The sequence below is a fragment of the Fimicolochytrium jonesii genome (genome assembly GCF_025526975.1).
Source record: "Fimicolochytrium jonesii strain JEL569 chromosome Unknown EV422scaffold_26, whole genome shotgun sequence".
In the NCBI taxonomy this organism is placed as follows: domain Eukaryota; kingdom Fungi; phylum Chytridiomycota; class Chytridiomycetes; order Spizellomycetales; family Powellomycetaceae; genus Fimicolochytrium; species Fimicolochytrium jonesii.
Genome location: NW_026515693.1, coordinates 252,685 through 278,477, shown reverse-complemented (window position 1 = coordinate 278,477; position 25,793 = coordinate 252,685). Strand labels below are relative to the sequence as shown.

The 25,793-nt window shown below is 52.0% G+C and overlaps 12 protein-coding genes across 12 annotated transcripts; 4 read left to right on the top strand and 8 right to left on the bottom strand.

Annotated features, from left to right (window-relative positions):
• Positions 1 to 271: 271 nt before the first annotated feature.
• Positions 272 to 1,071, bottom strand: EV422DRAFT_213045 (uncharacterized protein). Its single transcript, XM_053065401.1, has 2 exons — positions 814 to 1,071; positions 272 to 688 (listed from the first exon to the last, which is right to left on the bottom strand). Exons 1-2 carry the CDS (start codon positions 905 to 907, stop codon positions 387 to 389), a joined length of 396 nt encoding a protein of 131 aa, XP_052922675.1. The 5' UTR covers positions 908 to 1,071; the 3' UTR covers positions 272 to 386.
• On the bottom strand, positions 1,009 to 3,111 carry EV422DRAFT_212987 (uncharacterized protein). Its single transcript, XM_053065400.1, has 7 exons — positions 2,800 to 3,111; positions 2,533 to 2,595; positions 2,234 to 2,456; positions 1,965 to 2,158; positions 1,664 to 1,889; positions 1,210 to 1,588; positions 1,009 to 1,122 (listed from the first exon to the last, which is right to left on the bottom strand). The coding sequence occupies exons 1-7, from the start codon at positions 2,872 to 2,874 to the stop codon at positions 1,110 to 1,112; spliced, it is 1,173 nt and encodes a 390-aa protein (XP_052922674.1). The 5' UTR covers positions 2,875 to 3,111; the 3' UTR covers positions 1,009 to 1,109.
• Positions 3,112 to 3,669: 558 nt separating this feature from the next.
• Positions 3,670 to 5,303, bottom strand: EV422DRAFT_212865 (uncharacterized protein). Its single transcript, XM_053065397.1, has 4 exons — positions 5,052 to 5,303; positions 4,854 to 4,965; positions 4,701 to 4,780; positions 3,670 to 4,631 (listed from the first exon to the last, which is right to left on the bottom strand). Exons 1-4 carry the CDS (start codon positions 5,200 to 5,202, stop codon positions 3,751 to 3,753), a joined length of 1,224 nt encoding a protein of 407 aa, XP_052922673.1. The 5' UTR covers positions 5,203 to 5,303; the 3' UTR covers positions 3,670 to 3,750.
• A 185-nt stretch (positions 5,304 to 5,488) lies between these two features.
• On the top strand, positions 5,489 to 9,260 carry EV422DRAFT_212879 (beta-lactamase-like protein). Its single transcript, XM_053065399.1, has 6 exons — positions 5,489 to 5,867; positions 5,983 to 6,159; positions 6,348 to 6,450; positions 6,520 to 7,432; positions 7,495 to 7,636; positions 7,702 to 9,260. Exons 1-6 carry the CDS (start codon positions 5,843 to 5,845, stop codon positions 9,027 to 9,029), a joined length of 2,688 nt encoding a protein of 895 aa, XP_052922672.1. The 5' UTR covers positions 5,489 to 5,842; the 3' UTR covers positions 9,030 to 9,260.
• Position 9,261: 1 nt separating this feature from the next.
• EV422DRAFT_212875 (kinase-like protein) lies at positions 9,262 to 11,546 on the bottom strand. Its single transcript, XM_053065398.1, has 4 exons — positions 11,320 to 11,546; positions 10,876 to 11,211; positions 10,086 to 10,790; positions 9,262 to 10,015 (listed from the first exon to the last, which is right to left on the bottom strand). Exons 1-4 carry the CDS (start codon positions 11,428 to 11,430, stop codon positions 9,563 to 9,565), a joined length of 1,605 nt encoding a protein of 534 aa, XP_052922671.1. The 5' UTR covers positions 11,431 to 11,546; the 3' UTR covers positions 9,262 to 9,562.
• Positions 11,547 to 13,603: 2,057 nt separating this feature from the next.
• On the top strand, positions 13,604 to 14,478 carry EV422DRAFT_212811 (uncharacterized protein). The gene is made up of 3 exons (XM_053065396.1): positions 13,604 to 13,915; positions 13,987 to 14,130; positions 14,189 to 14,478. The coding sequence occupies exons 1-3, from the start codon at positions 13,703 to 13,705 to the stop codon at positions 14,384 to 14,386; spliced, it is 555 nt and encodes a 184-aa protein (XP_052922670.1). The 5' UTR covers positions 13,604 to 13,702; the 3' UTR covers positions 14,387 to 14,478.
• Positions 14,479 to 15,803: 1,325 nt separating this feature from the next.
• Positions 15,804 to 16,094, bottom strand: EV422DRAFT_484618 (uncharacterized protein; the record flags this gene model as incomplete). Its single annotated transcript, XM_053067356.1, has 1 exon — positions 15,804 to 16,094. A coding segment is annotated over one exon (291 nt), but the record flags the coding sequence as incomplete, so codon positions are not given.
• Positions 16,095 to 16,212: 118 nt separating this feature from the next.
• Positions 16,213 to 16,865, bottom strand: EV422DRAFT_580556 (uncharacterized protein; the record flags this gene model as incomplete). The annotated part of the gene is made up of 2 exons (XM_053073341.1): positions 16,647 to 16,865; positions 16,213 to 16,572 (listed from the first exon to the last, which is right to left on the bottom strand). A coding segment is annotated over exon 2 (354 nt), but the record flags the coding sequence as incomplete, so codon positions are not given.
• Positions 16,866 to 16,916: 51 nt separating this feature from the next.
• EV422DRAFT_540549 (DJ-1-like protein) lies at positions 16,917 to 18,698 on the top strand. Its single transcript, XM_053071149.1, has 8 exons — positions 16,917 to 17,153; positions 17,234 to 17,398; positions 17,470 to 17,603; positions 17,664 to 17,723; positions 17,805 to 17,877; positions 17,955 to 18,035; positions 18,094 to 18,145; positions 18,224 to 18,698. The coding sequence occupies exons 2-8, from the start codon at positions 17,245 to 17,247 to the stop codon at positions 18,345 to 18,347; spliced, it is 678 nt and encodes a 225-aa protein (XP_052922667.1). The 5' UTR covers positions 16,917 to 17,153; positions 17,234 to 17,244; the 3' UTR covers positions 18,348 to 18,698.
• On the bottom strand, positions 18,621 to 19,120 carry EV422DRAFT_499823 (uncharacterized protein; the record flags this gene model as incomplete). Its single annotated transcript, XM_053068104.1, has 2 exons — positions 18,621 to 18,770; positions 18,881 to 19,120. The coding sequence occupies 2 exons, from the start codon at positions 19,118 to 19,120 to the stop codon at positions 18,621 to 18,623; spliced, it is 390 nt and encodes a 129-aa protein (XP_052922666.1).
• Positions 19,121 to 19,406: 286 nt separating this feature from the next.
• Positions 19,407 to 23,132, top strand: EV422DRAFT_212674 (uncharacterized protein). The gene is made up of 16 exons (XM_053065395.1): positions 19,407 to 19,600; positions 19,693 to 19,948; positions 20,013 to 20,120; positions 20,187 to 20,346; positions 20,422 to 20,497; positions 20,560 to 20,618; positions 20,676 to 20,852; positions 20,921 to 21,097; positions 21,162 to 21,239; positions 21,323 to 21,511; positions 21,579 to 21,773; positions 21,835 to 21,942; positions 22,010 to 22,159; positions 22,227 to 22,352; positions 22,422 to 22,847; positions 22,913 to 23,132. Exons 1-16 carry the CDS (start codon positions 19,513 to 19,515, stop codon positions 23,027 to 23,029), a joined length of 2,490 nt encoding a protein of 829 aa, XP_052922665.1. The 5' UTR covers positions 19,407 to 19,512; the 3' UTR covers positions 23,030 to 23,132.
• EV422DRAFT_212647 (WD40-repeat-containing domain protein) lies at positions 23,059 to 25,748 on the bottom strand. Its single transcript, XM_053065394.1, has 10 exons — positions 25,439 to 25,748; positions 25,206 to 25,367; positions 24,995 to 25,113; positions 24,676 to 24,932; positions 24,497 to 24,601; positions 24,280 to 24,428; positions 24,087 to 24,212; positions 23,773 to 24,003; positions 23,545 to 23,691; positions 23,059 to 23,465 (listed from the first exon to the last, which is right to left on the bottom strand). Exons 1-10 carry the CDS (start codon positions 25,619 to 25,621, stop codon positions 23,244 to 23,246), a joined length of 1,701 nt encoding a protein of 566 aa, XP_052922664.1. The 5' UTR covers positions 25,622 to 25,748; the 3' UTR covers positions 23,059 to 23,243.
• Positions 25,749 to 25,793: the final 45 nt, after the last annotated feature.

Below are 25,793 nucleotides of genomic sequence, written 5' to 3'. Positions count from 1 at the left end.
CGACACCATCCTTCAAGTCGTCTACGACCAAGCCGCCGCCCAGCCCCGCTCCATCATCTTCATGTCCTTCAACGCTTCCGTATGCACCGCGATGAACTGGAAACAACCCAACTATGGCGTCTTCTTTGCGACGCATTGTGGGTACCCCAACGATGAGGACAGTGAGGAAGGGACGTACTCAGCGAATCGATGGCCGAGGGAGGAGCCTTTACCCCCACCCGAGACGTTTGTGGAGTATTCAAAGTGTCGGTCGTTGAAGGGGGCTATCAGGTTTGCGAAATCGAACAATCTGCTGGGGATCGTCTGTGAAGCTTCGCCTTTGGTGAGTTACCACCTATTTCGTCCACTGGCGCGTCAGACTTGCCGGCCCACTGACCACCATTACATCATCGGGCGAACAGGTGAAAGCGCCAACACTCATTAAAACTGTCAAAGAGTCTGGGCTCATCCTCGGAACCTGCGGCTCCGCGAATGCCGACCCGGACAATGTGCGCATACAGGAACGCCATGGCGTCGATGCCATCGTCGTCGACAATGTGTTTAGATATAACGTCAATCTTACATGAGGCAGCGATGAGAGCACTCATGCGTTGCCTTTTGCATGGTTGCAACGTTCTGTTATTGTAGTCCTCATCTCCCTTACAAAGCCTCGCTTCTCCTGGAGAGTCTGCTTTCCCCGATTCATTCACTGTAAATACGTACGTAAAAACCAGATTTTTAACGTTAATTCCCATTCCTCATCCCTTCTGTACACCCCAATGCTACCGACGAAACCATGTGTACATCTTGGGACGGCAGAATTGTGCAAAGTACCTCGAAAAGATGTCAAGGATAACGTGGGAATGCATATTAAAAGCGAAGAGATAAATCCGGGCCGTGACAATTTACGTGCCGAACCGGAGTTCATAAAAATATGGTAAACGGGTTTGTAGGGGGAATAATGATGGCTCGGGTGGCGGAGAGAACGCTTGAGGACAGGTCACGATGCTGATGAGGGGATTGGGAACAACTCATCTATGCGAAACAGTTCTGTAGTTGTGCCGAGGCTGGGATGCTTCGCCCGGGATAGAGTGTGGAGGGGTTGGTTTGACGTGTGGTAGTGGAGGTGCTTACAAGTTGGCACTGCGAAAAATCGGACGTAGATGCGTTAGGCGTCAAATTCTCATGAATACAGAATTCTATTCAGGTCGCTCAGGCCCGATGACTTACATGACGGCCTTGGTGAAATCCGTGGTTGTGTTCTTACCGCCCAAGTCGGGGGTCAGGACCTTGCTCTCCGTGATCACCTTGTTGAGCGCCGCCGAGATCCTGTCAGCGTGCTGATGGAGGTGCAAGTGACGCAACATATGGATGGCACTCAGCAACAGAGCGGTAGGGTTTGCCTGGTTACGTCCTTGGATGTCCTTTCCGACGTGACGGCATCCAGGCTCGAAGACGGCGTAGTGTGTGCCGAAGTTGGCACCGGGAACGAGACCGGGTCCACCGACGATGGCAGCGCCGACGTTGGAAAGAATGTTACCATACAAGTTACCGCAGACAATAACATCGAATTGCGATGGCTTGGACACCAGCTGCATAGACGCATTGTCTGAAAGACCAAACAGTAGCGTCAGATAGGTGGACAAACGTACAGGATAAAACGATCCTCATGCCAGATCCATACCAACGATCATGTCCTTGAACTCAATTCCGTAGCTCTCGTATTGCTTTGCGACTTCCCGGCAGGTGTTCAAGAAAAGACCGTCTCCGAGCTTCATAATGTTGGCCTTGTGAATAGCGGTAACCTTCTTCCGCCCATTCTTCAACGCAAAGTCGAAAGCGTACTTTGCGATACGCTCGGTCTTCGCGCGGGTGACAACCTTCAACGACTCAACAACACCGGGAACGGGCTATCCACGCAGAAGATTCGATCAGAACTCCACCATCTGCAAATACTAGGGAGTATAGGCCACGCATGAACATACCGTGTGTTCCAGACCGGAGTATTCTCCTTCGGTGTTCTCACGGATGATGGTGAAGTTGACGTTCTTGTGGCGTGTTGGCCAGCTTCCGGGGAGGTTTTGGATGATGGATGTAGAGGCGAAGATGTCCAAGTCCTTGCGCAGGAAGACGTTGAGGGAGCTGTGTCCCAGCCTGGACACAGGTGTGTACAGGATACCTATCGAGATTTGCATGATGAACTCTCTCTATCATGCATCTAGAGTCCTTAATCCGCATTGTTCCGTCTGCTCACCCTTCAGGGCAACCTTGTTTCTCCTGATGGAGTCCATAGCCTGCTTCAGCAGAACCTCGTCCTTCTTGGTGTATCCACTCAGGTCGAACTGCTCCCACTCAATTGGGACCTCCGCCGCTCCAAAGATAGTCTTAACGGCGGTAGCCATCTCCATACCAATACCGTCACCAGGAATGAGGGTGATGGTATGCTGTCCGCCGTAAACGGTTCCAGGCTTGAATTGCTGTGGGAAATCCAAGGCTGAGGCGTGAGCACTTATGGGACGGGATTGAACTACGATAGCCTCGATCGTCACTTACGCCTCCGGGAGCAGGAATGAACTGCTTCTCTTCGGTAGTTCCGAACGCACGGACAGGAACCGCCTGTTTTCAAGAAAGTCCATATTAGCATAGTGAGGATGTGCGGATTTCGTTCGAAGCCGTTCCCTCCTCACAAATATCGCCATATCCAGTGTAACCTATCCAACCGCCCGACCTGGGTCGGTCCCCTCGCTGTTTTCCAACGTTCCTAAGCTGAACCTATCCACGTTTCCCACGATGTCAACCCATCCAGAGAGAATAACTCACCGTCGAGCGAAGGGCAGTTGCCCGCAGGCATGAGGAGGACAAGGGCCTGACGGCCGTCGACAAGTTACGGAACATTTGTGCGAAGACTGTGTTGGGTAGTGTCGGAGAGGAGCGATTGCCAGACGATGTGCAAACGATGAGCTCTGCGAAGGCTGGCAACTTGTTTCTTGCAGGCTGTTTGGGGTAAGCCTTTTTTGCGTAGCTATGGCGGCCGCGTAGTCGCGATGGTCATTCCCGCCTCGATTCTTCTATGAGGTTACGGACCCCTTTATAGGAACGATGATACGGGAGACGCCCATTTTGCCATCAACGTCCTTATCCTCAATGGGCTCGTCAGCGTGGCATTCGCGTTTGCTTTGCCTCGGAACTGCGCGTTGGTCGAGTTGAAGGCGAGAGTCACGTGACGTGACTAGATTTATATCAACTTTGGACGCGTGAACCCTGGGCGCTGCAAACCCATCGCAACCATCTCCGAACAGAAAAGGCTGGCAAGCATCCACACTCTCCAGGTATGTATGTGATGTTACGAGAGAACGTCACGGCGTCTCAGGTTGCCGAAGTGAATTTGAGGTACGTGAAGGCACGGGCACCTTGAGAGCTCAGAGGGAGCAAGGCGGAGCGCCTGGTTTTCGCGTGTTCCTGCAAACTGTAACAGCTCAAGGGTAATCGGCAGGAGGGTTTGGAAGAAGTATTCAGGCTTCATCCTACCCATACGCTTAGAAGTATCTGCCTCAATCTGCAGTACTGACATTGAATGCATCATAGGAAACGGACGCCCACTCCATATCATAAAGCAATGAAAAATAATCCCATCAAATTTACAAATATCGACACAACGACACTATCAACAACGATGACACATACAGGGTTCCCGCATCCTAACCACATCTCCTCACGGAATTATACTACATCCTCCAACGTTGGTCACTAATCCCATCTATTTGCCCAGTCTCATCCTTCGCAATAGTAAGTGGTAAGCCTTTCCTCTGACCCCTTATATCTCGCGCTCACGGTGATGTAGTCGCCCTCGTCCCCGCAACTGGCTCCATCGCCTTCAGCCAGCTGCAAAAACTCGCAGTAGGTAGATCCGTCCAATTTGACGCTCGTCCAAAGCTCCAATGTCTCCACATGGCGCACCTGCAGCTCGACGGGCCCTTGTGACTGGTGTGGGGTGCCGCACACGTAAAGCGCGGTTTTCCCGGCTAGGATTTTGGCGTCTGCAAATGGGATCGTGACGTTTGCAACGACGCTTTTGAGCGAGGCTTTCGAGCGGAGGAGGAGTCCATCGCCGTCCGAAGGCGATGAGAGGGCGACGATGGGTTCACGCGTCGCGATCGGAACAGCCAGTGATGAGATGAAGGGGTAGGATGCGGGCTCGTCGATCTTCCGCGGGGGGCTGATTTGAGCGAGCGTGCGCGGCTTGTAGGCGGCGACGAAGGGGACTCCGGCCTTCCTGCCCTTATGGTTCCTATAGCCAGCGACGTAGATCACGACCTGTGTCTTACTGCCCGACTTAGTCGCAGCTTCGCCTTTGCCATCGAAGCCCCCAATAGAGATAAACGATTGTGCGGCTTGGACGTTTTTCACGCGTCGGCGTTTGCCGAACTTGCCCTTTTTGTCGATGATCTGGACGAAGAGGAAGTTGCCATCGTCGTCGGAGGCTGTTTCCGACGTTGGTTGGCAGACGCCGAGAAGATAAAAGTCACCGGTCAGGGGATCGGCGGCGCCGGTGGCATACACTGGGGATGGGCAGGCACTGCCCTTGACATGGTGTGTGTAGAGCAACGTGCCATCGGTGGCGTCGAAGCGACGAGTGGCAATGAAGTCTGGAGCTGTCAGACCGGGATACGATGTTAGCCTTGTGGCATGCGGCGTAGGTGGTGATCACACCAGTAACTTACCGATTCCAACTTCATACACATCGGAATTGGCTTCGCCTGTAATCAGTTGAGTGGTGTATGACGAGGCTTCCTCCGTATAACTGCAAGGGGTCGAAAGTCGTGTTTAAGACTTGGAAGCACGTCTTGCTTCTCAAGACATGTACTTGCACTTACTGGGACTCCCATTTTGTTACATTGTTGGAATCGGTGGCAGTCAGCTTCGAGTAGACGGTATACGCGTAGTCCTTGCCCTTGATGTCCTCTGCAATCTCGTAGTATACACCGCCTGAGGTGCGAGCAAACATGTGAGACGTTGTCGGAGGGTTTGAAACTGATTTGTTGCGCACAATGCACCAAGGCTGACCTACTCACCATTGATATCGGCTGCCGCAAACCTCGTAGCCTCCAGCGACGTGCCGCGGTCAGCTTCCCGAGAGAGTTGCACCGCGCATACCAACGCCATGGATCCAGTCCATATCGCCGCACGGAATAGAGATTGTCGAGATATCTTGCCGAAGAACATGGTGTTGTACAGTAGGTGTTTATCGAATGGCTCTCAGTTTCTTTTCGAGAAGAAAGAACCTCGCCGGCCTCTCTTTATATACAGGCCGAAGCACATTCGGGGCTTCGCATTCTCTTTCATGACGCCTGTCGCGGACGATGCTGACGCAGGGCAGGCGGACGTTATGCCGGAGCTCGGCCACACGTGGGGTCCCGATGTTCTTTCACCCCATCTCGTTTAGAAGACATTGCTTATACATCATGTGGATAGCGTCCCGCCGCGTAAGTTCGCAGAGGGTGGGAAAGGTTCTGATGATTCTGAGACGCGGTTTGTCCGCGCGTTGGCTTATGTAAATCCTTCTTGAGAGTTGAACGCGAAGCAAGACCTGGCACTTGCACCTGTGAAGTAGAGAACGAAGCTGCATAACGTCAGCCAGAGTTGCTCCCCATCCCTACGCTACGCTTGTCGCTATCCTGCTTCTCTCGCATGCTTCAATAGTTCCGGGAGTACGAGAAGAACAGGTTGGTCTAGAGGTCGAAGAGGGAACACGGAAATTTATACAGAAACGCCTGTGGCGCAGGGACGCGAAATGGCCTCAGGCATTGGATATTTTGGAACTTCCAGTCAGACTGCGTTTAGAAAGATCTGACAGCGGAGAGCCATGAAGTCCTACATTCAGATCCTCGGTAGGTCTACGGCCTGTGACCTTCTCTACACTTCTGCCTGCTGTTCTATTTCAAGCGGTCGCCTCGCTTCCTCGAACCTTTCTTACAATACCAACATTTTTCAAACGCCCATTAGGAACGCAGACGGGCGACACGTTGCCTTCAGTCTTAGTTTTCTTCGACTCACAGCGATACCTCTTCAATGCCGGAGAAGGGACACAGCGATTTTGTCTTGAGCAGAGGGTCAGGCTCGGGAAACTGACCAACCTGTTCTTGTCGAGGGTGCAATGGGACGCGTGTGGTGGTATCCCTGGTACGTTCCGGCTTCCGCGTACGCCCTGAGAAGCTATATTGCCTGAAGGAAGAATGACTCGAAGGGGGGGCCTCTGGGAGGATGGTGGATGCGGATGGACAGAGAGCTGCGGATGGGCACTTATGCTCATGGAATGGTAGGGTCAGCGTGGGACAGTTCAGCTCTATGCTCAAACACTCTTGCTGTAGGTATGCTGTTGAGTTTGGCTGATGCCGGCAACAAAAAAATCACGGTGCATGGCGGAAAGAATTTGACGCACTTCATGGCTGCAACGCGTCATTTTGTCTTCCGGTAAGCTTTTCGTTCGATGGCAGTGGGTCTCAGGGCTTTGCTGAGACTGACCTGGCGGTCTCTGTGCAGTATGGCATCATCTGTGCAGGCATGTGAGATCCCAGATGGCTCCAAACCCTTCGTCGATGAGAATATGAGCGTCCGGCCCGTCACTATATACCCTGTCGGCCATCGTCCGTCTGACTCGACGGCGGAAACGGACGGTGAGCCAGCCAGCAAAAAGGCAGCGCTAGCTGGCGACGGCCCAATGCCGGTTGCTATGCCCAGCTCCCATGCAAACAACCCGTCCGCAGTCTCCAACGGCGTCGAGAATGGGGAAGCGGATCCGGTGACCGGGCAGAAGCGGAAGGTCCAGGAAGATTCCTTAGCCTCTCCGTCCTTGAGCCACGAAGATGCGTTGGCATACAAGCAGGAGATTATTCGACAAATGTTCAACAGCGGGGAGCTGCCCTCCGTGCCCCTCCAGAACGGATCGAAGAGAGGCTTTGATAACTCTTACTCCGCTCAGTTCGACCTCACGAGAAGTCGGTTGAACGTCCCCGATATGCTGCTTGGCAAGAGGGATCACACCAAGGTCGTTAGATTGCCAAAGTCACGTCCTTGCCTGGGCGTTATCACATACATTTGCGAGGGCCACACTCAGCGTGGAAAGTTTCGACCAGAAAAGGCCACCGCGCTTGGAGTCCCTGCAGGATATGCTTTCGGACGCCTAGCAAATGGCCACCCTTTCGAGACCGAAGACGGTGTGACGGTCTTGCCAGAGCAAGTCATGGATCCTGACAGGCCAGGTGCCGCGTTTATCATCTTGGACTGTCCTTCGCAGGAGTACATTCCGGATTTGACATCCAACGCGGCTTTCGCACCGCATTTTGCTGAAACAACCACCAATCCAGTCTCTCTCATAGTGCATAACATCGGTGATGGCGTCCTCGATTCCGCGGAGTACAGAGCGTGGATGAAGAAGTTCGGAGACACAACCGAGGTTTGCATACTGAGCTGGTGGCCTTTTGATTGGATTGTAGCATATTAAAGTTTTCCCGTCAGCACATCATCATTACCCGCAAGCATTGCCCAAAGCCCATCATTTACAAGGGAACCACGAACAACCTATTCCGCCTGAACCACATGGACCCCGACGTTTTCAAAATCCCCTTTTACAAACCGGAAACGGAACCTCTGGAGAACCGTAAGTCCATTTCTATGCTATATCGAAGGACCCATGTGGCGGGGTTCTGATGATGTTAAGCACAGGCGAAGAATTGCCAACAAATGTCACGATCGGAAAGAATCTCATGATTTACCACACGGAACCCTCACGCAAGATTGACACCAGCGAACAAAAGTCTATTTGGAGTCATACGGATCCGCAGGGCAAGGTACTAATACGCCATCAACACGAGAGATGGACGGAGTTCAAAGAATCTGCTGCCAGTCTCCGGAAGCAGATCATTGAAACAGCTGAGGTGGAGGAGAGCCCGGATGTTGCAGGGGGCGATGTGTTAGTTTGCACACTTGGGACTGGGGCCTCCCTCCCTTCTCCTTTCCGGAACGTGAGCTCCAACTTCATTGATATTCCCAACTACGGATCGGTGCTTCTGGACGCTGGAGAGGGGACATACGGGCAATTGTATCGACGCTTCAATGCGGACGAGGAAGTCCCACTGGAAGACGTCTTGGCGAACTTGCGACTGCTTTTCATTTCCCACATGCATGCCGATCACCACTTGGGCGCGATTCGTGTCCTTTTGGAGAGAAAGAATGTTCTCGCTCAGCGCAGCGGTCCGGCACCAACCCTGTACATCGCAGCGCCTCCGCACTACGTAACCTGGCTCAATGAATATGCAGAATGTGAAGAACTTGGGATTGGGGAAGAAGGCGGCATCGAGTTTTTGAAGAACAACGAATTGGCCTCGCCGTTTCTCACCGCGGGCGGTGGTACCCTGGATGGCCTCAAGCAGGCTCTAGGTCTGCAAGAACTCAAAACAATCCAGGTCGATCACTCTCCATACGCGTACGCAGTCTCCCTGGTTCACATCAATGGGTTCAAGGCGGTCTACTCAGGCGACTGCCGACCCAACATGGGTCTTATGAAGCTCGGCGGAGACGCGACGGTGCTGATTCACGAAGCGACGTTCGAAAACGACGATAAAGGTTGCCGCGAAGCCCTTGCCAAACGGCATTCTACCGCACGGGAAGCAGTCATCGTTGGAGGACGGATGAAAGCCAAATGGACGATCCTCACTCATTTCTCGCAGAGGTATCCTATCGCTCCTCCGTTAGGATTGGATGCCTTGCCCGCGGAAGACAGGAAGAAACTCACAGCCACTGTTGGGGTTGCTTTCGACCTTATGTCCGTGAAAGTGAAGCATATGCGGCGAATGGGGATGTACGGAGAGACGCTGCAGAAACTGTACTCGCATGTTCCTCCCGAAGAGACCGCTGCTATGGAGATTGTGGACGCGGGGGCGGACGAAGGGACTGGGAATCAAAGCCGCGGTGCGGATCACGCACGAGGGCGTGGTAGCCGGGGTGGCCGCGGGGGAGGACGTGGTAGGGGCGGGCGTACGAATGACAGATGAGGAAATCGCGGAGGCCATAGGTAGTCTCGATTATCTACCAGTCGTAGTTGTAGAAGAGACGTAGCACAGCGGAGAAGGTGAACTCTCTGGAATGGACCAGTTGGTTCATGCCTCATCACCCTACCGGCATCTCTAGGAGGTACCCGATTATTTATACTGCGTATGTAGAGATTTCATGCTTCAATGACATCGTTCCAGGAACACGCGTGAACTGGAAGAAGGCAGCTTCGTCAATATCGAATTCTCTATTGCATGAAGAAGTCCGCCAACGACAGGAAAGAAAGAAATAATGTCTAAATCCAAAAGTACTGCTATAATACAAAAAAACTGATGATCGCTCCACACACTCGACCACCGAACAAGTAATACACAATGATCCCCTGGAGCCTAAGGGATGACGCTTTGGATGATCAGATTCCTGGCCTGCGGAAAGTCCGTTCGTTCGTTGAGTTTCATTCAGACCTATTTGTAGGTGGATGGAATGCCCATTGGGTCCCGCTTCGGAATGTTTGTTTCCAACAGAGAAGCGGCCGCTATCGGTCAACTCTCATATTCAGTGCAGCAGCCGTATCATCTAAAAGTCTCTCAACCACCGGCGGTGGACTTCCATTCCCTAGCGGCGACGGTATATGACATTGGGCCGTCTGGCCCCCGGTCGGCGAATGCGGCGCGGAGGATGATTCGGCCGCCGCCGGATGTGCAGGTCTCATATTTGGTATCCGTAAAAGAGGATCATCTGCGCTTGACATTGCTCGCCGGAAGGCCATGGGTGGATGGGTATTCGCGGGAATGGGTGATGATGCCGCGAGCTTGTCTGTCGTGTTACATGTGCCGGTGTCTGAGCGGGACAACATGCCGGAGGATTTGGATATTTGGCTGCTGAATGAACTATTGGTCATTACTGCTTTACTGAGGTCCATGTCGCCACTGAGCGGATCGTGTGTTGCTTGAGAGTCGACGAAGTCGGGGCAAGACCAGTCAAAATACTGCACCGTAAGTTAGAGTATGATTAACGTCTGGGCAGATTGCCGCTTACAATGGGCACAGGTAACATACCAGGAACTGCCTCTCAATCAGCATCATTTCTGGGCTCATCGACCACTTCTCCATCTTCTGTTTCGCTTTGGATGGCTTCGTACCCAAAGGGTTATCGTTCAGTAGCAGCTCTTCGAGGTCATGTTGAGCGTCGAAGTTGGACTTGTTTTTAGGTGGCAGAAAGACTGGCGCGACCTCCTTTCTCATAAGCTTATCCCATACTATCCCTGAGAAGAACTCGTGATTACGCAGAGGACACGGCGCCTCCTCACCGAAGCCGAGCCGCTTCTTTACGTCCATGGTCATCAGCCCTGAGATGAAGCTTCTCGACTTGTCGGAGATCACGGGGTATCGTCGACGGGTATCCTTTATTTTCTTTTTGCTATCCTTGCTAGCGGTCCCCGTACCGGTGCCTTTCGCCCCTTCGGCACTGGTCAATGCGTCTACTTCTGGAGTAGGTGGTTTTGGGAACTTCCATTCCCCTCGTTTGATGATTTCTCGTTTGTTCTTTCCGCGGAACGGGCGCTCCCCGAGGAGCATCTCGTATGCCATCACGCCTAGTGACCACCAATCGACCGAAGCGCCATACCCGCCACCCAGGAGAAGTTCTGGCGCCATATATGGCTCGGTCCCGGCGACGGACTTGAGCGGTTTTTCGGGCCGCAGCTTGACAGCTATATTGAAATCCGTGAGACATGCGTGTCCGTCGCTGTCCAATAGGATGTTCTGAGATCAAGGCAACGAACGTTCATTAGCATTGCATGTCCCTCAATGGTGAGGAGTTTTGAACACCAATGCTCACGGTCCCTACATCTGGTTTTATATCTCTATGCACAATTTGTAACGAGTGCAAGTACTCGAGTGCTGCAGACACCTCGGCCAGAATAAATCTCGCTGCAGGTTCTTTGAACGCTTTCGTCATATGGAATCGGAGATCCCCTCCAGTCATCAGATCTAGCGCCATGTACATGTTCTCGGTATCCTGAAATGAGTATCGAAGACTGCATATAAACGGATGCTTGAGATCTTCGAGAATGTTGCGTTCCTGCACAACATGATGTATTGCTTTTTCAGCAATGCATTTTTCTTTGTTGATGTACTTGAGCGCATACAGCTCGCCGCCTTTTCGCTTTTGGACCACCGATACCTTTGAGAAGTTGGGAAAACCGTTTGAGCTTTCATAGAATTCCCACTCCCAAGCTCTGGTAAACACAAGACTATTTCTGCTCAAGGCTGCCGAGGTTTCACGACGCACCTTTCCAAAGGCACCTTTGCCGATAGCCCTTTGTATCTGAAAGTCGTCGAGGGTGATCTTTCGGTATTCCGACGGGCCGACATCCCGACGTCGACATAAGCAGTTACCCATTACTGCAAGACGATGTTATTCGTAGCAAAATAGCTGCCGCTCCGTGCTTCTAGCGCGAGGATGGACGGTGTAGAAGTGACTCGAGACACTCTGCCTAAAAAGTCTGCAAAGCCTATGTGTTATATCGATACGTAGAATTTTCGATCCCGCCAACAAACGAGAGAGTGACGCTGTGGGGCGGAAACGCATATAATTTCCAAAACGTCCAGAACCAACATCGGCTATGGACGCGTTAAGAGGGCGATAATTGGTCTGGAATTGACGAGAGGTGCGATGAATATGGCGACCTTTTACGGTTCTTGGTAACTGCGCGACATGCTAACATTAAAAGCTTAGAGAACTTCCCGTGATGCAATGGTGTGTCTAGGTTCTTACACATCGCCGGCATAGCGCAAAGCATCGAAGCTCCTAAAAATACCGCCACGGAGGGGCTATTCATCCGTCAGCGGAGTATGCTGACGTAAATTCATAAACGCGCCTCTGGATCCTGTCGATAGCTCTCTGCAAGATCCCGACACCGGTATGACATGCCAAATTGACAAGCCCCTCGGCGGGAATGAGTACAACCAGTCATGAATGGGCGGCCATTCCTTCTCCTTGAAGTTCTTCTGTCTGCAGTGCTGGGTGGGCACCCTCATCATCCTCGTCCTACGATTTAACTGCTGCACCTAAGTTTCACGCGCTGTGATGGACCTGCGAAATGAACTCGGAGCGCGTCAAATTGGGCCCCCCTGTCGTTCATGTCTCTTCTTTTCACGCGCATGCGGGTTTTCTCGTCTCGGGTCAAACCGCAAATGGAACTGTCCATGAAAGCCGGCTTTCGGCTTCAGCACCGAGCCATATTGATAAGAACCTAAGTTTCCACCCTGGAAACCTTTCTGCCCCTGGGATTCTTGACCAATGAGGAGATGTCCGAATCGCTCCACCAGCGTGCAGATGCGCACTGCAGCATGCACCTACGGCTGTACCTACGCAACGAAGGACGTGTTTGGCGTTTTTCGGCTACTATCACGGACCAGTCTACCCGCTTCACTGTCGATGGTGCTCGTGCTCCAATGTGCTGATTCTGTCTTCACTGTTCTTACTTGCATCTGGTTTCTCTCATACCATTCCTGAGCGCCCACTTTGGATTCTACTGCTTCGGGACACATGCTTGGGTGCGTTGTAGAAATGGTGGCCGCGGTCATTTTGGAATGGTGTGGACTGCTAATACCCGGAGGGCTGACTGTTGTGCATATGTCTCGTAGTGAATACGTAGGAGAAGCGAGAATGACTACCTCAGAAGAACCCGCACGGACATCGACGCCAAACAACAAGGTACGGTTTGCAATGTGTTTGTGATGGCAAGATGGCACATTCATAGTAAGCGCGTCTGACCGTGATGGCTTGCACTTCCTTCACCCGGCCAGACCAACTACGGAGAGTGTCGCACGCCCCAGGGGAGCAAGCGTAAGTGCGTAGTCGAAAGCCCCGAAGAGCGGCCCTCCAAACGATCTCGCCGTCATGGCCACTACGGTGAGTTCAATCCTTCACCCAGATACGCGTCCTACTGTTGAGTTCGTCGGTTTGCTGCCATTTGCTGCATCGTTTCCGGAATTCCCAAGCTGCAAAGCGCTCATTTCGTTTCCTTCCTCCGTCAGCCGTGGAACGAGAGCGCGAGTATGAGAACGCCACGTTCGATAGTCCGACAGCAAAAGCCCCTGTATCGCCAGCGTCGAAAAAGTGCCCGGCATCACCATGCGCCCCGTTCGGGTTCTCTGGCGCCCCGCCCGTTTTCCAAGTGCCCACGACTACGGCCAACCTCGGGAAGTTTGAGGCAGCGACGTTCGTCTTTGGTGCAAGTACTACCCCTTTCTCAAGTACTGGGTTCGGCCAAACCGCATTTGCCTCGAGGCCCCTCCAGTCCTTTAGCGCACCATCCCCTTTGCGTTTTCCGTTCCAACACGACGCGCAAGTGCCTACCTCTTTCTCCTTCCAAGCGGCTTCCAATGCGCTGTCCTTCAACTCTTCGTTCGATGGGGAGAGAACGTGCTCGTCGGCGTTCTCTTCGCCTTGGCAAGTCGAAGCTCCCATTGCTCCTTATGCCACGGAGGAGAGTTTGTCCGATCTGGGCCTGGAGTCCGACGTCCAAGACACGCTCATCGACAGTGATGACAGCCGAGACATATCATTCTCCGTTACCAGCGACGGGGACGACGTGAGTGTCGCCGCCACCTCGACCTTCTCCAGTCCACTTGGCAACTTCAACTGGGGTCACTCTTCACCCCTGGACATGGCGGAAATACCCCAGGCAGTTGCTTGCTATGACCGCCCGGTCCTCGCCGAGTCCAGGACAAATCCACGGCTTCCTGCGACCTTGACTCGGGGCGATTCCTTCACGGCTGAGAACCTCAGGTGCCAACCTTTCAAGCATGGACTACAGCGGTTTGTTCCTAGATGTCCCTCAGCCAAGGAGCTTCGATTGCATGTGATCGGCGACAATCAGGTCAGTGGTATTCTGCAGCGTGCATTTGCCCCAGTCAACTGCTCATACCTCTTTTCATTGATCCTCTCCAGGACGACCTCGCACTCCTTCACGCCAACTACCAGACTGACGTCGAGCGTGAAAAGATCTTTGTATCACAGCGCGAAGACTGGCTCGGTCGTTATGCCAACCTGAATGGCGTTCACCGTGCAGTCGTGGTGGACTGGCTGGCTGAGGTAAGCCGCTCTCGGTCTCTTGATGTCGCGTTGATGAAGTGCTGACCGCTCGCCTCAGCTGGCTGAGGACAACTGGATTCATGACAGCACATATCACCTGGCTGTCAACTACTTCGACCTGTATATGAGTAAAAGTAATATGGATCACGTTCTGTACGACTTGCAAGCAATCGCCATATCCATGATCTTTTTTTCCGCCAAGAAAGAGGTGAGGCAACGCTTCATCACTCCTTCTCAAGTCCAAACATTCAGCTAACATACCTCGCAGGAATTCGACAACTTGCCTCTGTGCAAGATTCTCGAATATGAAACTGAGGGTCTTCCGGACGCCGAAAAGGACGATGCCTTACAAGATTCAATTTCAAGGATCCTGGCCTTTGAACGAGAGTTCTTCACTGTAAGTCACCCATTTCGATGGCATGTCACGGCCATCGCTCTGACCACATCGTTTTATCCGCGCCGCTTAGATCACGGAGTGCGATTTGAACGTGCCCACGGCGTACGACTTCATGATGCGGGCATTCCGCATCGCGCAACTCTGGCACATCAAAGCCAAGAGATCCGCAACACCAGGTGGCATAGCCAGTGGCGTCCCACACGAATTCCACGTCGAGGACTTGAAGATGTACGACCAATATGAAGATCCGTTCTTCACGGAAGCGGGCATTCCGATTGCCGTCAAGATCTTGTCTGCATGCGTGTGCATTTACGAGTCGCTGATGTTTCGAAACAGCCTTTTGGCTGCCGCTGTGTTTCATTTGACATACCCTCAGGCTTCTGGTATGACTGCTCGTGACCAGTTCCACTCGCATGACGATCCCATGACCAATCTACTCACATCGATTGTTCTCTCTCGACAGGATGCGAACAGCAGAATGACGCATTGACAAGGATTGCAACTGGATACACCGTGGCTCAGCTTGAAGAGTCCAAGTGCTTGGACTTTGTGTCCACCATCATGGATGTAGCCTTGCGCAACCTAGAGGACAGGGAATTTGCCGATCTGACCGATTTCCAAACCAAAAACGACTTCAAAGTGCATGAGCTCGTGAGTACTCACCCGTTGCAAGCTTCGTGCTGGTGAATTCAGAACTGACGCATCACCTCCTTCCCATACGCGCAGTGCATCGCCTGGGATCCTAACCAAGCTGACAACGTTGCATAGACTACATCCATGTCTGCGATGTGATGTGCAAGGTTCACACAAGTTCTATGCGTTTTATACAATTTCAATCAGTACATAATACATGAGGGAAGGACCAGCTTTGCAGGAGAATTATCTAATGCGTCCGTATCTAATATGTATGTACACATCATCTGTGCAAAAAAAGCACAAAGCGGTGGCAAACTCAATTTGAGACACTTTCTCGATCTCGCCTTTAGCCTCCGCCCATGCCTTGATAGCTTTCTGATAGAAGTTCCGCTGCGCAACAGCGTACCCCAGCAGGATATTCGGCAAATCCTTCAACTTTCCTCGCTGAAATTCTATCCAAGTCCTGTTGATTCTCCCATTCGCACTGTCTAGCTCCTTCCTACACAGCCAGCTGCTTCTCCAGAACTGCTATTTGCTCCTTGTGCCGCGTCAAGGCTGGGTCATTGTCAATGAATGAGTTCAGCGTTGCCATCAGCCCGCCGCCTGTGGCGCTGCTGTTGCTTTGCGTGCGGATGTGGTGAGCGGTCGTGGCACCTTCTGCGCGCAGGACACCAGACAGGCGTTGGGCTTCGGCTTCCGAGGCTTCGAGCTTGGTGAGGCTGGCCGGCTTGTAGATGAGCTGATCAGCGAGGGTCTCGTACTCGACATGCTTCTTGTGGCGCCATTTGAGCAATTTGTCGACGGTTTTCGAATACTGCACGTATTCCTGCAGAGATGCGCCGAAGTTTGCGTTAGACCGCGTCAGCTTGGTAGTGGCGCCGGCCGTTGAGTCGACCGCCTGGCCGACCTGCTCGATATCGTGCGCAAGGGGGTTTTGGAGAGTGACCAGCCGTTGTACGTCGCTCCTAGATCAGCGTAGGTGGCTGCATCATGCTGCGTTTTGAGCATGCTCTGCAGGATGTTGTGCGTGTGTGATCTGCGAGGCGAACCTCATTCCTTCCATAATCCCCTCTAAATGTGCCTGCTTCTCCATGATTTCCGGAATCTTATCGGTTTGTTTTTTGATATCCGTCAAGGTTCTGCCGAAGAGGAGAGACTGAACACCGATATCGACTCCTACCGCCAATGATACCACAGTGAGGACAAGGCGGGTGGTGATGCGGTCGCCAATTCTGTCAGCGTGTTTGGATAACTCGGAGAGGACGTGGCGGATGAATTCGGGACCGGACAAATTGGGGGGAAGAGGGTCGGTGTTCAAGGTACGGACTTGTCCGCGCGTGTGACGGAGGTGGAATGGACGCAACATGATAGAGCGAGAAGTACGGATGAGGCTTTGCGCTTGCATTTTCCTAAATGAGCATGTATTATGAGAAATGGCACAAAAAGTTCAACGGCAAATGCGAGAGTGGTATTGACTACATACCGGAGACGGTGACAGTGGGTATCGTGGATGTAAAGGGAGAGGATGCTGTAGGTCTATGCTCGCAACTAGCCGAAGAATTTTCTGATAGGATTCAAACTGCAAACCGGCGTCGGACGGTAAAGCGAACGTTGCTGGTTACAGGCAAGGTGCTGTTGGGCTCTGAATGTGTGTTGATCGAATGCTGTTGATATTTCGCGTTCTACGGCTTATGCGGGCGAGGGAAAGCGGTGGAAAAGACAGACTGCTCGCTCGCTTTGCTAATAACACTTTCCCGAACTAAATAAACCCATCACGTGTTCGCCCGCATGATTCCATCCACTCCCCGCACCCTCTCTGCACCTTCGATGAAGGGTGTGCGTGGACCGTCGCAAAACGACAGTCTGGCCGCCTCAACGCCCCTAAGGGTTCTCACTCACTGCGACAACATTTGGCGTACTACTTACTACATATGCACTACCGCCCAAATAAATGGAGATAACTCGCCATAATGTATATGTAAAGGCGAAGGTGCGCGAGTTGGTCCTCACTGACGACTTGCGGTTTATCAGGTTTATCCTGACGCGTGACACTCACAACTTCCTCCAAAGGTTTCCAAAGGATGTTTCGACTTCGCACATTGCCAACGCACTTCATCTTCCTCCCACACCCCACCCTAGCCCGGTCTCCATACCGACTACACTCATCCGTCATGAGCTCGCAAGGGAAGACCGCCTTGGTCCTACTGTCCGAAGGCAACGAGGAAATGGAGACTGGTAACGCATCAGGCTTCCGCCGCAACTGATCAACGATGATCTGACAACAGCTTTGACATCTGTCATCGCAGTTATCCCAATGGATATCCTCCGAAGGGCCGGAGTGAAGGTCACTCTTGCAGGGTTGAACGGGGCTGGAACTGTCACCTGCAGTAGAAATGTCAAGATCGTGCCGGACACCGCGTTGTCCGCACTTCAAGACAAGGTCGGTCACATACGTACCTGAACGGGTTTGCCGGTCAGTTGAACGCTGATCCCACGACAGAATGCATTTGATGCCATTATACTACCCGGAGGTTTGGGTGGAGCTGAGGCTTTTGCCAAGGTATCTATATGAAGGACATCAGTCTCCCGCAAGAATCTGCTTTGGGGACTCTTTCCATTGATCCACTTTCCGTGTTCACAGTCGAAAGAAGTTCACAACCTCTTGGAGAGCTATCACTCTGACCCAAATAAGACGGTTGCGATCATATGCGCATGTGAGTTGAGCTGCTAGTCGAGCAGAAAGAAGAGGAACGGTCGTGCACATAGGAGTGACCAGCGCCGATCGATACAGCGCCTATTGCCTTGCAAGCATCTGGAGTGGCCAAAGGAAAGACCGTAACCTCTCATCCCAGCGTCAAAGAGAAGCTGACCGGTATGCCATAATCGTGATGTACCCCCTTCTCACCCACCTAATCGCGTGTGGTCTCCAGACTATGGCTACAAGGAAGATCGAGTGGTCGTTGATGGGAATCTAATCACCAGGTAGCATCTCCAAAGCGGACCGTTGGACAAGCACTGGAAACGTCATCCTTCTTACTCTCGCTGTCACCGTGCATACAGTCGCGGCCCTGGAACAGCATTTGAGTTCGCCTTGGCCATCGTCAAACGTCTGCAGGGCGTCGAGAAAGCCAGGGAGATCATTGGCCCAATGGTTTGCCACGACTCCATCGCATCTTCCCTCTGATCAATTCTTCTAGTCGAGGACGAAGAATGTGCATGCTAGCACCCCCGCAATACATTCATTTCTGCGGAGTCTACATATGATCCAAAATCGTGTTTCTAATCAATCCTTAGCCTGATACACCCCTCCGACCTTTGCCGTTGTCCAGTAAGCTAGGTGTATCTCCCTCCCTACAATCTCGACATGCAGCCGGACGCCAATTTCGAGCGTTTGGGAGGCCCGAGCGCTCCCAACCTATTCGCCTCAGCCGCCTCAATCCTGTTTCCCGGGGGTCTTTCACCGCTCAAACTTGCTCGCAACATAATCCTTGAAATAGCTGACGCTGCTTTTGTCTGCCAATTCTTGCTGGGCCGCTTGATCAAGCAGCGTGTACATCTTTTTCGCGGGCAGGAAGTCCAGCATTGTTGAAGACGGTGATAACGGGAACTAGGCAGAAGAACAAAGAACGTTAGCAGCCATGGCAATAGCGATCGACCATTTGGGATGTTCCCCGAACTTCGACCGCTTCACCCTAACCTTTGTTTGCCGAAACTTACTTCCTTGTCGATCTCCCCCTTCAATAACCTTCTCAGACTTCTCAGCTCTTGTTCCCCATGCGCGTACCGCACCCGTAGCCCCTCACCCTCCACCACCGGCTCCCTGAACTCGATGCGCACACGTTCCAGTAGGTGCTTCCTCAGACTGGCCGGGCGTGCGTCCTGTCGTGGCCAGCTGTGTTGAACTCGGATAAAGGAACGATATAAGGAGACGATTTCGGCGGTGGTGGGTTGCGCCATGTCGGAAAAGGAGACAGTGGTGAGGTGAGGCGGAGTCGATATGAGAAGACTTCTCTGAACTGAAAGGTCCTGCTGTTTCCGTTTCCGCCTTTGGAGTTTGGCTGGTCGAATTGCGCCTTTGAATCCCGATCGAATTCCGCCTTGAATTTGGCTGGAAGAACAAGTCGTGGGCACGAGGGGAGAAATGCCAGAAGCGAAAATCCGTGGAGCAAATGGAGTTGCACAGCCACCCACTTGTCACCGGCGCGTTTCGCGTCTCCGCTCTCCCTCGCGGTAACTTTTTTCCTGTGGCCCTCCGGTTTGAGATTGACGGCTTTGAGAATTGTGACTTTTCCGGACAGATTCCACTCCCCACATGATCAGCACCTTCCATAGTTCTCTGTATAATTGCCATGATCTCCAAAGACTACAGGCACGAGACTCGCAACCTGTCCAATGTCTCACTGACCGAGCAAAGACGCCAAAATGGCAAATCCACCGGTACGGTTGGGGTGCAAATACATTACAGCTGCAGGCACTTGGGGCTGACCGTGCCTTCTTGACCTACTCATCTGTCAATGCCATGATCTTAGTTTTGAAATACGAGGTTCGGCTGAAAGAACTCTTCCAACAACATCCAAAAGTTCCTAGTGAGCGGAGGACGGCGGAATGTTTTGCCATTTTCGATGAGATCATACAAGGGCTAGGGCCGTATGGGACCATTCTTAGAACCATAAAAGAGGAGCTCGTCGAGGCGATATACTCGAATGACTTTACTTCGGCAGAGCAATTACCGGCTTTACAGAGACTGCCTTACTTCTGTGCGATCAACCGAGTCGTGCGAGACAGGTACCGAGCCGGATGCACTTGATATATGTCGCGGAGCATAAGCCCCTCACCCTCGTGTCAACAGAACTGACGATGAGTCCAAGACAAACGAAGCTGCTACAGACCTATTGCAGAAGCTGAAATTCAAGGAGTATGATTCACAGATGTTGCAACGAAAGAACCTGGCGCTGAAGTGAGTTGCATGATATCCTTCCCAGTATCTTTACCGCTTCAGAAAGACCTCACTCATACAGTTCAGGCAAGAGATTGGCCAAGGGGAGCTCGCTCGCCGGAAGCTGCTGGACGAGATCGACCGCCTCAACAAGGAGATCAAGAAGCATCAGGATGACAAAGTTGACCTGCGGGCGTCTCACATCAATGCAGAGGATAATCTGAAGCGGCGAATCGAGGGGCTTGAGGTATGGGCGTCCGCATGTGAGAATGGAACTCATTTCTGTGGCTAACATTACAGATTGTTCTACACCGAAGGATAGGCGTCGTTGGGAAATGCCAACGGGATCATCGAAAAGTTGACCGTTTTCAAATCGTCGTACGACAAACCAGTGGAAGGTAAAACTCCCCTTCGGTCGAAAGCTTCGCCTGAGACTTGAGCTCAAGACTAGGACTTACAGAGGACAAGCTTGAAGAGCATATCAATTCCACGACGCAACAGCTCGTCATCGACCCACTGGTTAGTCCCGATGCTACTGTGCAGCGGCTTGTCAAAGCACTGACACATCTTCAACAGGGAATGGTCGAATACGATATATGGCAGGCTCGACGTCTTCAGGAACAGTTCGCGGACATTCTCAATTGGCAACTGGACGATTACGAGCTTGCCTTGACGCAGCTGCGCAAAAAGCAAGAGATTCTGGCAGGGATCACAACCGGCGTTGAGGAGAGGGATCAGTCTTATAGGCTTGAGGTGCTCTGATGTGTATGCGTCACACCACTCGCGAAGGAAGGTGTTGACTGCAAGTCTCAATTTGGCAGCTGAACGAGATTGTCGCCGGGTTTCGCAAGCGAGTGGCCGATCTTCTGGAGGAGCAGCACGTCCTTGGGAAGCATATACAGGGACTTCGGACCATGCTGCAATCATACGGCGGGGATAATGATATGAACCTGGTGCAGCGGACAGCGGATGATGCATTGCGGAAATTTGCTTTTGCGGTAAGGCAGATGGTACAGTGAACGAGATGGGACTGGAACAGCTGAAACGGTTGGTGTTTTATAGTTGCAGTTCTCGGAAGACAAAGGAAACACATTCACGCCATGCAAGACTATGCAGTATTGCAGCAAATGTTCGGATCGGGTATGCTACGTCTACGCTGCATCCCGATCTCGATTGCGGCCACGGATCCAATGCTTACCTTCAACCACTTAACCCCATCGTAGACGATAGTTTGTCCGCACAAAACATTACACAGCAAGGATATCAAGTTACCACCACATGTGACCCACATCCGTTTCACCCACCCGCAATTCCGTCTGCGAACAACGTTTTCTCGTGAAGCGTTCGAGGCCGATCTATCATCTGCGCTTTGGGAAGAGGCTGTTGTTTTGACCGAGGATGAGTTGGAGGAGGTACGGGTCCTTCACCCTCAATCCTCCCAAACCTCAGGAAAGCTGATCAACACCTTTACGTTCATAGACATCAGCCATTTTCAAGAAGATCTGGAAGCAGTTCTACGAGCGCTTCCCCGGCCCAAGGCCCGCAGCTACAAGAGTTATGACAGAGCCTAAACTTCAAGGGCTGATGCTTGACCTGTCGGAGCTGAAATGGAACGCCGAGGAAGAGTTCGATGAGAGCGGTGCACTGAGCGAGCAGAGGCTGGCTAAGTTCTCGGTGAGACTCTTCGTCATCTGCGATGGTGAAAGCTCTCAAACTGATCGTGAGTTGACCATAGGACTTCGTTTTTGATGTGATGAGCGATCGGTACCAGATCAAGGACATTGCACGGAAAGCCATCCACGACTTCTTGACTTCGCTGCAGAACTTGGAGACTTCATCATCTGTAAGCCTCGCCGTATGGTCCCCATCCGGGAGACTGGAATCACTTCATTGACTTGCTCATCCTTTAGGCTGTCGCGATATTTGTTCGTCATTTAGCCGGTGAAGAGGATGTGATGTGGAAGTACATACATATTGCGAGAAAGTTCTTCGCCACGTTTGAGCTGATGGACGCGCCAACATATAGAAGGGTGGTCCAAGTCCTTTATCCTAGCAGGCCGGTAAGGGCTTTGATTGAACCCGACCATCCGCGGACGAGGCAAGCGCTAACAAAACCTGTCGGTGCAGAAAGAGATATACGATCAGATGGAGCTTGAGCTGGTCGCATTCAGCAAAAACAAATTCACATTTGAGACAATATGGGAGCATCTGCTGCATATGCTAAGAGCAGGAATTGAGCCAAATCAGAAGTTTGTACGTATCTCGCATGCCATCCTTAGCTCAATGAAAAGCCACGGACAAATCTCTCTCATCCATGTACAGTATCGACTTGTGTTCAAACAAAGCGACCATCAAAATCAAGGCACTCTCAGCTACGACAGCTTTGACGAAGCTCTGGGGCAAGTTCTTCCCGGAGCCCCTGGGAAGCTCAAAAAGGAGCGCTACATGTTCGCGGAGCGAGACTGCGGCAAGGACGCAGTCACACTCGACCGTCTCGCCATGATTGCATCCTTCATCTCCTTGTACGCATGCTACCAGAACGGCTGGACCCCGCAAGCGATCATGTCCGAGGACCTGATCAACTTGGCATACCACGCCACTCCAGGTGATGGAGATCGTGCGAACACCGCCGACACGGGCGTCAATGAGCCTGCGGAGACGACGGAGCAGATGCAGGGCGAGATTGACGATGTGCTGAACAACACAGTCGCACATCAGGAGGTAGATCTGCGGGCTGTCGAAGAAGAGGTACGCTTGTCCGTTAGTCTCATATGAGTATAAGGGTGTTGTTGCTCACTTTGTCTTGTTTTTAGGCGGCACGAATGGCCAAGCGTATAGGTTTTATGCAGAAACTGGACAGGGACCAAGACGATGATGACGATGATGAGGATTTCACTCAATTACAGATTATGAGATCGACGTATAGATAGGGGTGGCGTCTGTGATGTGGCATCCTCATTATACAAGCACAGAGTAACCTTCGCGTCTGCGCGTTTGTTCTGATGAAGATCAGATACCGCTTTGGCGAGAATAAATGTCAATCGGTGGTGTCGAGCGTTCGAGGCGCGCGGAGCTGACTACCTCAACGATTTGTTATCACGTAGAACGCAGTGCTTATTTGCGGTTATTGAGATCATGACTCCGCTACTCCTCCCTTTCTCTCGCTACAGCCCTTTCCCGCGCCGTCCCACTGCCGTCATCTACCAGCGAGAAAAAGTCGTCCTCCGTCTGCTTGAAGATCTCGTCCAGAGCCTCTCCCAGTGGTCTGACCGCCGCCGAGTTGGGTCGCTTTTGTGCTGCCTTGAGACGCTTCTCACGCGCCGCAGCCTCCAAAGTTTTTTCTCGTTTGGCTTCTCGCTCCAACATCTGTTAGTATGTGGGTGGATCGGTGATGGATGTATCAGTAAAGATAGTTGAGCGAGAGCGAAAATCCTTCATGACGTACCTGTGAGAATATCGTCTTCTCGTTGTTCTGCAAACGGGATAGTCCGTCCGATAATTCCAGGATCGTTGTAGATCCATCCCTAGCCGTCGTTGCGATGTGCCTGCCATGCTCTTGTGCTTTGATGGAGTGAATCGGCGAAGTCCCAACCTATATGCAACGAACGGACACGATTTCCAGATATTAGTCAATATCGGAACTCCCACATGGGACAACAGGCAAGAATCGCACCTGCACAGTTAGCGTTGGGTCACTCTGCTTGAATAGGAAGTCCCACACATCGACAGTGCCGTCCAATTTGGACGTGAAGAATACGGACGGCCGCGTTGGACTCCAGCACGCGTCGGTAAGATACGATGATGCATAGCGGGTGGACATAATTGGCGACCTGATATCTTCCGCCCATATCTGCGCTTTCCAATCGCCAGCCGTGAGGAAGTTTTTGAGGAAAAATGGGTTTCGCTATTGTACAGATGCCATAGTTGATAAGCATAAATCAATACTCAAAGTAAGACCAACCAGAGCTTCGTCGATTTCACGCATACCTGGAGTGCCATGACGGGACCGTGATGTCCGGGGTATATGTGAGTGATCTTCTCGGACGGATTTTTCGCCTTCTTGTTACACATGAACACGGCGCCGTTTTCTCCTCCGATCATGTATTTTGTGGGCTATTTCTGGTTGGTCAGCTTCCAGTACTCGCAGCAAGTTCCTTCCGTGGTCGGCGCCGTCACTCACCATTGTTGTTTCGTAGTCAATGACAGTTCCTCCGACCACCTGTCCGTTCTTTTCCGGGTCCAACAGCATGCTTTCTGTTGGCTCCGCCATTTTCCGGATATCCCACCACAATACTTGTCCATCGGATGATACAGAGAACAGCTCCGATCCTGCATGCAAGTTCCAGTGTAAGGGTCTCACTCCGTATCCCCGGAACTCTTGGTGATTAGGAACGCACCTGACTTGGATTGCACCCACGACAGATTGTAAACAGGGTCTCGATGACTCTTGTCTACCGCGGATGTGTCGACCGGGAACGCTCCTTTCCTCGTGTCCCAATACGCTAAAGTCGATACTTGTGTCAGTTCCCTTCTCGTCACAGATGTCCACCGAATGCCTCAATATGAGGATACTGACAGATCAACCCATTGTAAGACCCGCCAACAAGCACGTGTGGGTCCTTCGGGTTATATTTTAAACTGACGAGTGGTGATGGAGGCGTGAGGGTTTGCTCAGGTGTATTTGGGTTCTCGACGTCCCAGATGTAGGAATCGTATGACATGTTGGCGGGCATGGATTGAAACTGTAGCATTGAATACGCAACGGCGATTTTGTGGCCCTCGTCGGGATACCACGAGACATATGTCGCCGCTCGTTTTATCCGGTTGGGGTCCCTAAGAGAGCATCAAAGTGTGAGGCGAGTCTCTCCGAGAGTTGCTCTCACATGCACGCTTACCGGTAAACATTCAAAGATTTGGCGGATGGTGTGTCAACGGATATCGTGTCTGGCTCGTCAGCAAAGTACTCTTCGTAGATGTCGATGGCGTTATTTTGTTTAATGCAATGCTCCATTGCCTAGAGATTTGGCAAGCACCTAAAGATCAGCACATTCGGCTCATCACGGCGGCTTCCAATGTTCATCAAGAGTTTCTGTCTCGTCTCCTTACATTGCCTAGATTTTGCACCGATCGGATGTACTCGTCGTCCTTTTCAACCTTCTTTCTATAACGTATTGTATGCTCCACATCCGTCGCATCTACATCCTTGGGCCATCCTCCTTGCACGTGCAAAATACCCCGATTCGACAACACAAAGCTCTCGGTATTCACCTGTCATGGTACGCCCCAAAGAAGAAATTAGGAAAGCCCAACTGTGTTTTTACTTTGATGTCATGCCACACCTCATGCTCTGATTTCTCTGGCACACTCTGTATCTCCGCTTGACATAAGTTCCGCTCTACATAGTTTCGCATATACGTCGGGTCCGGCTGTATATCCGTTCCGAGGTTTGCCAGCCGATCGCTGAAGGTCGGCTGGCGACCGAAGTCCTTCCGCTTCTTTTGATACACGTAGACTACCTCCATTTTTCATGCGCCTGTTCCAGAAAGTTCGAATTCGATTCGGCGGATGCTGTCGTGCCGAGCTTTGCTCTTGCAGAGACGTAAGTTTGCCTGCGGCCACCGACGATCCCGTTAGGAGGGCAAAAACAAGAAGTAGTGAAAAGGCAGCGGACGACGTTTCCGATTCGCTGACGTA